At 45.2% G+C, this 10756-nt stretch overlaps 1 protein-coding gene across 4 annotated transcripts; it reads left to right on the top strand.

Annotated features, from left to right (window-relative positions):
* Nucleotides 1-6496: 6496 nt before the first annotated feature.
* Nucleotides 6497-8818, top strand: LOC119326054 (putative receptor-like protein kinase At3g47110). Of its 4 annotated transcripts, none has more exons than XM_037599758.1 (3): nucleotides 6497-6730; nucleotides 7405-7761; nucleotides 7843-8818. In XM_037599758.1, the coding sequence occupies exons 1-3, from the start codon at nucleotides 6658-6660 to the stop codon at nucleotides 8499-8501; spliced, it is 1089 nt and encodes a 362-aa protein (XP_037455655.1). In that variant the 5' UTR covers nucleotides 6497-6657; the 3' UTR covers nucleotides 8502-8818. The 4 variants fall into 4 exon arrangements, with proteins under 4 accessions (XP_037455655.1, XP_037455654.1, XP_037455653.1 ...); XM_037599759.1 differs by having other exon boundaries at nucleotides 6500-6730; nucleotides 7924-8818; XM_037599757.1 differs by having other exon boundaries at nucleotides 6498-6700; nucleotides 7405-8818.
* The last annotated feature ends 1938 nt before the right edge of the window (nucleotides 8819-10756 follow it).

Here is a 10756-nt window from a genome sequence, read left to right as displayed (position 1 = left end):
TTAGTTTAATTTCCATGCTTGTAGTAGAAATTAAAATGAAAACCCAAAAGATTTCTTGTTCTTCTTTTACTTGTTGGGAGCTTTCCCGTGTAAATAGTTTTATTTTCTTTTCTTTCTTTTGGGGGTCAAGAAGACTATATATAAAATGCTTAGTGGCTCTTATATGCATGATTGTTTATTTAACTTAGAGCCCATATTACCTTGTCTTCTCTCTTGAGTTGAATGCTTGCAGATTCCAGTTTTGTCCAATGCACGTGCACTCTTATTATTATACACATTGTTCGGTCGTGCAAGTGCAAGGCAATAATGACGATATATGATGGACTTATTGAGATGAGAAAAGCTGGTATGAACTCGACCTCTCTTGTTTTTGTAAATATGATGAGTTCATCGTTCCTGAGTCAGCTATTATGATGTAAACATATTTGCAATGACATTCAGAGATTATAGTTACTTGTGCCATGCTTGATTAGCTATGAGTTATAATGGTTTACCTTGCGTGCCAACATGCTATTAGAATGATTATGATGTGATATGATGGGATGGTATCCTCCTTTGAATGAATTGAGTGACTCGACTTGGCACATGTTTACGCATGTAGTTGAATCAAATCAACATAGCCTTCATGATATTTATGTTCATGGTAGATTATATCCTACTCATGCTTGTATTCGGTGTGAATTAATTTTAATGCATGTTTACGACTGTTGTCGCTCTCTCAGTTGGTTGCTTCCCAGTCTTTTGTTAGCCTTCACCTGTACTAAGCGGGAATACTGCTTGTGCATCTTGTTCCATATGAGTCCACCATACCTTCCTATATGCGGTGTTTACCTGCCGTTCCAAGTAAATTTGTATGTGCCAAACTCCAAACCTTCAAATGAAATTCTGTTTTGTATGCTCGAGAAACTCATGTTTCAACTAGGGCTGCCTATATCTTCCATGCTAGGTGGGTTATTCTCACGAGGAGTGGACTCCGCTCCTCATTCACGAGAAATGGCCGGTAACCAGGATGCCCAGTCCCATGATCCAAAAAGATCAAAGCAAATCAAAATAATTAAACAAAACTCCCCCAGGGCTTTTGTATGTTCGAGGCACTCATTGTTTCGAGCAAGCCATGGATTGATGCTTGTTGGTGGTTGGGGGAGTATAAACCTTTACAATTCTGTTTGGGAACTGCCTGTAATGCATGTAGTATGGAAGACACAGCCATCTCCTAGTTGTTGCGTTGACAGTGAAAGTATGCCGCTCAAAATGTTATTCAATCTCTATTTTAAAATCGAGCTCTGGCACCTCTACAAATCCCTGCTTCCCTCTGCGAAGGGCCTATCTATTTACTTTTATGTTTAGTCATCACCTTTCTTATTAAAAAGCACCCGCTGGAGAGCACACTGTCATTTTCATTCATTACTATTGGTTTATATTGGGTATGACTTGACTGGATCTCTTTTACCATGAATTACAATGTTTAGTCAGTCCTTGATCTTTAAAGGTGCTCTGCATTTATGTTTTGCGGTCTCAGAAAGGGCTAGCGAGAACCATTTTGTTATATCATGTTATGATTGTTTTGAGAAAGTGTTGTCATCCGAGTTTTATTATTATGGCTCGCTAGCTAATTATGCTATTGATATGAGTAACTGTGAGACCTACATGTTATTGTGAGTATGGTTAGTTCATAATATTTGCTGAAACTTGAATGATGGCTTTTCATGTTTACAACAACAAGAGCAAATAGAGTTTGTAAAAGTTTTTCTTTATCACTTTCACTTTGTCAACTGAATTGCTTGAGGACAAGCAAAGGTTTAAGCCTGGGGGAGTTGATATGTCTCCAACGTATCTACTTTTCCAAACACTTTTGCCCTTGTTTTGGACTCTAACTTACATGATTTGAATGAAACTAACCCCGACTGACGCTGTTTGCAGCAGAACTGCCATGATGTTGTTCTACGTGTAGAAAAGAGAACTTCTCGGAATGTCCTGGAAATCCACGGAGACACTTTTTGGAATTAATAAGAATTTTTGGCGAAAGAATTAATACCAGGGGGCCCACAGGCTGTCCACAAGACAGGGGGCGCCCCCCTAGGGCGCGCCCTCCTATCTCGTGGTCCCCCTAGACCTCCACCGACCTCAACTCCAACTCCATATGTTCATGTTCGGGGAGAAAAAAATTAGAGAGAAAGTTTCATCGCGTTTTACGACACGGAGCCGCTGCCAAGCCCTAATCTCTCTCGGGAGGGCTGATCAGGAGTCCATTCGGGGCTCCGGAGAGGGGGATTCGTCGCCGTCGTCATCATCAACCATCCTCCATCACCAATTTCGTGATGCTCACCGCCGTGCGTGAGTAATTCCATCGTAGGCTTGCTGGACGGTGATGGTTGGATGAGATTTACCATGTAATGAAGTTAGTTTTGTTACGGTTTGATCCCTAGTATCCACTATGTTTTGAGATTGATGTATCTATGACTTTGCTATGCTTAATGCTTCTCATTAGGGCCCGAGTGCCATGATTTCAGATCTGAACCTATTATGTTTCATGAATATATGTGTGTTCTTGATCCTATCTTGCAAGTCTATAGTCACCTATTATGTCTTATGATCCGACAACCCCGAAGTGATAATAATCGGGATACTTCTTGGTGATGACCGTAGTTTGAGGAGTTCATGTATTCACTATGTGCTAATGCTTTGTTCCGGTTCTCTATTAAAAGGAGGCCTTAATATCCCTTAGTTTCCGCTAGGACCCCGCTTCCACGGGAGGGTAGGACAAAAGATGTCATGCAAGTTCTTCTCCATAAGCACGTATGACTATTTACGGAATACATGCCTACATTACATTGATGAATTGGAGCTAGTTCTATGTCACCCTATGTTATAGCTATTACATGAGGAATCGCATCCGGCATAATTATCCATCATTGATCCATTGCCTACGAGCTTTTCATATATTGTTCTTCGCTTATTTACTTTTCCGTTGCTACTGTTACAACTACTACAAAAACCCAAAAACATTTATCTTTACTTTTGCTACCATTATCATTATTACCATACCACTTTTGCTACTAAATACTTTGTTGCAGATACTAAGTTATCCAGGTGTGGTTGAATTGACAACTCAACTGCTAATACTCAAGAATATTCTTTGGCTCCCCTTGTGTTGAATCAATAAATTTGGGTTGAATACTTTACCCTCGAAAGCTGTTGCGATCCCCTACACTTGTGGGTTATCACCCTCCAACATCAAAGGAAGATGTTTCATTGCCACTTCATCATTCCCTCCACCAATCTGCACAGCCACTCGATAATCCTCAAGCCAAGTTTCAGGCTTGGACTCTCAAGTGAAGTTACTGACTCCAGTCGCCAACTTGAAGTTGGGAGGAATCACTGCAGGCCTGATGGCTCTGCTGAAACACTCTGGACCTGAAACATGCACTCTGCTGCCAGTCGGACGATCTCTGCCAGGGTCTTCTCTATGCGCTCTTTTCCGGTCGACTAGACCTTGAACGAGGATAGATCTTGCATCAAAGCATGGCTCTCTTGGGTCGACTAGTGCTCTGTGCTCGCCACTGCGACGGCGTCTATCATCGTACTGCCGAGGCACATATGATGCACTCCTCAGAGGAGGTGTGGGCACTCGACGATGATTGTCGCGGTCGAGTCGGTGATCATACTGCCCACGGTCTTCACGCCGCAGGGGCGATCTTGGACTGTGGGCACTGCTATGTTCTGTTCTCCTGCTTCCCGGAGTAAGGCCCGGATCTGCATCAAACCTCTGCCATCCTCTGACTGGGAAGGTTGAATTGACTCTGCAATTCGGGCCGCAGCTGTGAGATTTTGAATCGGAGTGCGGTATACCTTAGGTGGAGGTGGGAAAAGTTGTCGTCGACTGGACTCAGGGATCCGCTCCCGAGCACGCTCGTCGAGAGCGCACTGAAGGTTCTCCAGTCGAGTGTGCTCAGCCAAATTAGCTAAGTGCACCTCTTCCAAGGCTCGAGCCTCGGGGGTTTCTCCAACGATGGGCGTGTGGAGTGCATCCATGTTGCGGCGACGAAGTTCTTCCCTATGCTGCGAAGAGAGGGGTTCGGGATGGTACTCCTCATGGACGCGCGACTTATCGCCTCCACCATCCCCGCCGTCTTCACGGTGGAAACCAGGCGGACTACGTGGTCCATCGACCATCAAGACTTTGGCCGCAGGGTCGCTGCTATCGAACTCGGATGCGGTCTCGGCGGAGCCAGTCGACAGATCGAACAGGCCATGAAGAGTTTCGTCGGGCTTGATTGCCGCGACTTGATGGGAGGCCGAATGTCGAGCCACCACATGTCTCACCCACCGCTGAAGCCGCGACCGACCGGATCGCTTGCGGTGGCGAACAGCAGGGAGAGAAGACACCATCGGAGCCGACCGATACTAGGTCGACGGCTGCCAGAGAAGGACGCCGCGAACGCACGCGTGAAAGTGCGTCGCCCCTCGGACGGGGAGCGCCTCGACGTCCAGGGGAGCTTCCTGAAGCCAAGCGGAGTCGTCGGCGATGAAAATGAGCGCGCCGAGACGGATCTCCCTGCCCTCAGCCAATCCACCGCCGGAAACCATGATGATGGGGATTGGAAAATTTGCAACTTCACCAACAAGTCGCTAAGACATCTGCCCCACGGTGGGCGCCAACTGTCGTGGTTTTAAGACTGACAGTAGAAAGGAGGGTAGGTATGGAGAGGCAAGATCTCAGCTATGGTGAAGGTGTACACGCAAGATTTACGAGTTCAGGCCCTTCTCGGAGGAAGTAATAGCCCTACGTCTCGGTGCCCGGAGGCGGTCGACTGGATTATATGTGTGTGATGTTACAGGGGGTGCGAACCCTTGTCCCAGAGGAGGGGGATGGCTTATATAGAGTGCGCCAGGATGCATTACAAGGGGTTTAATGTACATAAAGTAGGGGCATTACTGATAACGCCAGCCTTAAGTGCTATTAATGACCTTAAAGACTACGGAGTGAACGCCTGACCGTTGCAATGTTGGGTGACTCCTGATCTTCGGTAGGTCAAGTGATTCCTTGTATGGTCGAGTGACAACAAGTAGGAGGGATATCCGAGTGATATGATTTGTCGAGTGGATTGCACTCGACACCTTTGACTGGGTATTCTTCGTTGCCTCTTGGACTTCTTATCTTCCAGGGTAGTGACCTTGGGTAGGATGTATAGGTCAGGCCTATGACCCTACCCAGGTCTGTATCCTCATCAAGAGGTAAAGCTCCTTAAGTCCTGTGAGATTCCAAAACCACGCATGCTTGAGTGAACTGTATAAGTTGTTCTCAGACATATCAAAAACTTTTAGATGTGTGAGATTGGAACGTGGTATACTAGTAGACATGGTATTATTTAGACTACAATAGGGCAACATAATAAGCACTTTAAGAGAAGGAAGCATGTTAACCCTCTGAAACAAATCCCTCCCAGAACTAAGATCCGCACCACTCATGTCATGCAAGATCCATTGTTTGGAAATCATTCCAACTGAGATCAAGATAATGCAATTTTGAGAGATTGCCAAGTTGGGAAGGTATTGTCCCACTGAATCCCGCGAATGAGAGGTTGAGATACCCAAGGTTATTGAGGGAAGCCAAGAACACAGGGATGCTTGTGCAGTTGAACTAATTCCCGCTCAGATCAAGATACCACAGTTGTTGTAAAGTAGCCAAAGCAGAGCTCATCTCGCCTGCTGACAAGCTCAATGATCTGCTCATATTCGGGTAGTTGTAGACTCCCTTCCATTGGCAACAATCCTCACCCTGCCATGTGAGAGATGGCCAGCACGGTCTAGGAGGCTTGCCTTGAAGGACAGAAGCGCATATCGCTCGCTGCTGACTCCTGATACACTCTCTTGGCCATGGGAAGTGGACCCTGCTTGGAAGATCAATAGGCACAGGAGCAGTGCAGTTCCTCGGAACGAGGAGCGCAAACTTAGTCATATTGGTCGGGAAATGGCAGATGGAAATCAGAATGGACAGAGCAGCTTCTCTGTATTCCAATTCCACCACAACAGCAACATAGGATAGGAGTATCGGTCTTGCCCTGCATATACTTTTCCTATACTCAATTAGCTAGTGCTGTAGTGGTTAGACTTTGCCATGATTCAGACAGCCCACCATGCACAGCACGGCAGACAAGTTTGAGTGACTAGACATATCTTAAAAGTCTTCTTTGATGACAAGTCATGCTCGCATTACCAAGTCACCATTCCTCAAGTTTGTTGATCGTAAAATAAAGAAATAAATAAATTCTTTTTCTACATGCTGCCGCGCGTGATAAAGTGCCGTGAGTGCGTGATAAAGTCAGCACTAAGCCAAGTGGCGAGGTCTATTCTCCTTTTGACTTTTGATAAGGTGCCGTGCGTGAGAATATTTTTGTAGGTGTGGGCATGGTTTTCTTTTACGAAACTGCTGTGTGAACGACATAGCCTGCACGACAGCTACACTTTACTGATATGCATGGTCGGACCGATATACGCTGTCGTTCACACATCATCGTGTGTATAGCAGCACTCTTTCTTTTAAACCCGTGCAAGCAAAGCAAGCTGAGCGTCCAGCGTTCAGCATTCCAACTTCCAACTCAACTCACAGGCTTCACGGCTGACACACCTCGTAGCCCGGCCGGCGGCGACAAAACCATGCAGGAGAGGCTGCCGTTCCGTGCAATCCGGCCGAGCAAAGGTGCCCTAGCTACCTCTCTCTTGGGCAAAGGTGCCTGCTCCTCCTGATTACTCACTCAAGTACTGCTTCTTCCGTGTATGTTTTCCTGTGTATGTTCGGTTGGCTGTGTGCGTCTTAGTTTCGCAGAGGCCGGGTGTGTGCTCAGTGAGTTGTATATCCTCTTGATGCTTCATATTGAGCCAATAAAATCCACCTTTTGTTGAATATTTTCTTTGCTTCTTCCATCTTGTTTCCTGCCAAACACAAAAATCTTGCAAAAGGCAAAACTAATACTTTTCACATGGGTTCTACTTCTAATACTGTCCCTCGTCGGATCATGAAACCTATTAGTATTGTTCATGAGAGCAAGCTCACAAAGCCTACTAGTATTGTTCATGACCTACACAGCGGCAGAGCCAGGAAAAATCGATTAGGGGGCCAAATGCATGATAATATTGATGAGAGGGGCCAAATGATGGTAATCTTCATAAAATTTCTTAAAATCTGAAGGAAAAATAGGGGCATTATACTACACTTCCTGGGTCATGGGGGGAGCCATGGCTCCTGCCAGTCCCCCTAGCTCCACCACTGGACCTACCCATAAGTTTTTTTTCGCTTTGAAAACAAGATGGCTACATGCTTCTGTATCGATTGATGCACACAATGACCAATCTTGCAGTAAACATAGTACGCACAATGTTTTATTCTTTATTCACTCTTTGCAGGTGATAGGGGCCTTAGTCAAGCGACAAGGCTCGCCCCCATCTTTATGTTACTGTCGCTACTGCTGATTTCTTGTGGAGTCGGCAGCATCCGTTGTTCCTCGACGACCGTCCATGGTAACATCACAGACATGATCTCGCTGCTAGATTTCAAGCAGGACATCACTAACGACTCAAGACAAGCCTTAAGATCTTGGCACGCCAGCGTCCCTCTTTGCAATTGGGAGGGCGTCCACTGCAACTCGGGGCGAGTCACTAAGCTGCACCTCAGCGAACAAGGGTTGTTGGGCCGGATATCCCCATCCCTTGGCAACCTAACATTTCTTAGGACATTGGACCTGTCCAAAAATGGCTTCACCGGTGAGTTACCTCCTCTCAACCGTCTCCACATACTGGAATACCTTGACTTGGGACAAAACTCACTGCAAGGGACCATTCCAGATACTCTCACAAACTGCTCCAAGCTACGGATGCTGGACCTATCTGCCAACTTACTAATGGGTGAAATTCCCCTTGCTATAGGTCGTCTATCCAATCTAAGGGAAGTATGGCTTTCCTCAAATAATCTCACCGGAACAATCCCACCAAGCCTAAAAAACAGCAGTCAGCTTGAAGACATCGTGCTTACTGATAATAAGCTCACGGGAACCATTCCTGATGAGATGGGAATTTTCCCATCTCTTGTTTATTTAGGCCTTGCTGGAAATATGCTATCAGGTGGAATCCCAGAAACCCTGTACAAATACAATCAGTCTTCTCTCCAATATTTATACTTATATTCCAATATGCTTGGGAAAACACTGCCATTGAACTTTGGTGACACCTTCCCGGATCTTAAACATCTCTGTTTGGACAATAACAATTTTGAAGGTCATCTCCCTGCTTCACTAGGCAATATTTCAAGGCTAAGGCTGTTAAACTTCTCTTCCAACAATTTCATTGGTCAAGTTCCAGGTTCTTTTGGTAATCTTGCACGGTTACAATACCTAATCCTTCAGCGAAACAACTTTTGGGGCTTCATCCCAATAGAGCTTGGCGACTTAAAGCAGCTCACCCATCTGGATCTGTCTGACAATAATTTGCAAGGTGGTGTGCCATGACACGGAGTGTTTGTTGAAAATAACAGTTCCGTCTCACTTGGAGGCAACATGGACATCTTTTGGAGGAACACTGAATCTGCTCCCATGTCCCGCCATCTCTCGGAGAGAAGAAACACAGTATGTACTAGCTACTTGATTATTGGACTACTCATTACAATACTTGGTTTGTCACTCATATTGTTTGGCCTATTTTATGCTCACCAAGATGTCAGGAGCAAACCTATCATTCTTTTTTGGGGGTGCTGTGTGTAATTCATGGGGTTGGGACCTTCCAAATCTTCACTCTGGGAATAAATGATCAGGCTCTCAGTGCTCAACAATCAGCAAAACATGTTAAAAGGGCAGTTCCAAATAAACCATGCTGGCCGATTGCCAACCACTCCCATTGTATTGTTTACAAGCTATGCTAGGCCACGTCTTTGTTTTGTCATGCTGACTTTTTCTGATAATGAACTTATGGCAAAAAATTATAATGACCATGACAGTCAAAGCAATCCAACAAGCGGAGGAAAAATTTATAATGACTTGGACAATCAAGCCTCGGGACAAAAGCTCAATACCCAAAATTCATTAAGTGTTTTTGGCAAAGGCTGCCCAGACTTGGTTAGAGAACAGTGAAAGGTCTACTGGGGATAACAAATGAGTCATTGAATGAAAGACATCTCGGTTTACCATTGGATGTTGGACGTGAGAAGCATGGAACTTTCTCGTATATCAAAGATCGGATATGGAGGCGTGTACAAGGATGGATGGAGAAGATGCTACTAGGCAGGGGCAAAGAGGTCCTAATCAAGTCTATTGTGCAAGCCATTTCTACATATTCCATGTCAATGTTCAAACTACCAAGGGGCCTGTGCGAGTGTATTACGTCGATGATCCGGAAATTTTGGTGGGGCATTAAAGGGGGTGAACGGAAAACGGCATGGGTGTCTTGGGATTCCATGTGCATGCCGAAATACAGAGGAGGTCTAGGCTTCCGTGACATGGAGCTTTTCAACCTCTGATTGCTAGCACTAGTAGAAAAAGCCCCATTCGTCCCGGTTGGTTAGGGCCTTTTGTCCCGGTTCTTGAACCGGGACTAAAGAGTCGTTACTAATGCCCTAGACCTTTAGTCCCGGTTCTAACACGAACAGGGACAGATGGGCCTCCATGTGGCCGGTGCGCCGAGCCCAGGCAGGAGGGCCTTTGGTCCCGGTTGGTGGCACCAACCGGGACCAAAAGGCATCCACGTGTCAGCATTTCAGGGCTGGGGTTTTTGTTTTTTTAAAGGGGGTTGGGGGTTTTGGGGGGTTAATTTAGGTGTTTCATATATTGTGTTAGCTAGCTAATTAATAGAGAGAAGTGTCCTCTCTTATGTCCGTGCTTGGTCGACGCTACGTACTATACATAGAGAGGTCCTCGACACGCTAGCTCGTAAGAAAATGAAGGAAACCATTAAGTACAGAAGTTCGTCATGTATACCGAGAGAAGTGATCGATCAACCTCTCCTTCTCCGGGAGATTGGTCGAACAACAAGTTTTCGTATTATCTATCCGATGCTACTGGCTACATACATATACAATATGTAAGATCTCTTATAATCCCCTAGCAATTGAAATCAACTTCCACATGGTATTCTCCGGCTTTATTGATGACATGGTCAAGAAAGAATCCCGCCAATTCCTCTTGAATTGATTTCATGCGATCTTGTGATAGGAGTTCATTCCGCATCTGCCACGTCTAATTTGAAGAAGGGGGTTAATACATATATATGAATGAAACTCAACAGAAATGATGGTGTAATAAAATGAAAATGTGAATATTATTGCTTACGTACTTCATATTGTCTTTTAGAGTAGCCCCGCTTATTTTTCAAAGTCACGTTGTAGATGAACTCGCATACGTAGTATCCACAGTAATTATTCCCTTGTTCCTGCCACAAGCACTTTACGAGAAATAGAGGTCAGTCAAACTGATAATGAAGCATTATAAATGGCATTGATGAAAGTATAGCTATAGAATCAACGGGAGATGCGCGCAACTAGCTAGCCAGTAGTACTTACTTTCGGGGATGTATATCGTAGCTCCTTCGGCAGTCCCGGAGCTTCTGCGGTGACTGTTTCCAAACCCTGCAAGACAAAGAAAATAATTATTATTACTTGAGATATCAGGAAATGAACAAAAAGTTGCCGATATGGTGCGATAATGATCGATTGAACTTACTTGTTGAGCATTTTAGTCATGTCCGCATAGGTTTCGGGATATTTTCGTCTCGA

Source organism: Triticum dicoccoides, chromosome 6B, assembly GCF_002162155.2.
Source record: "Triticum dicoccoides isolate Atlit2015 ecotype Zavitan chromosome 6B, WEW_v2.0, whole genome shotgun sequence".
In the NCBI taxonomy this organism is placed as follows: domain Eukaryota; kingdom Viridiplantae; phylum Streptophyta; class Magnoliopsida; order Poales; family Poaceae; genus Triticum; species Triticum dicoccoides.
This window is presented reverse-complemented; position numbering and strand designations above follow the sequence as displayed.

Bases quoted from the DNA above. Each gene is read 5' to 3' on its own strand.
- LOC119326054 (XM_037599756.1), top strand. From the start codon at position 6,658: ATGCAGGAGAGGCTGCCGTTCCGTGCAATCCGGCCGAGCAAAGGTGCC. The intron at 6,731-7,404 runs GTGCCTGCTCCT...CACTCTTTGCAG, and splicing joins TACCTCTCTCTTGGGCAAAG to GTGATAGGGGCCTTAGTCAA.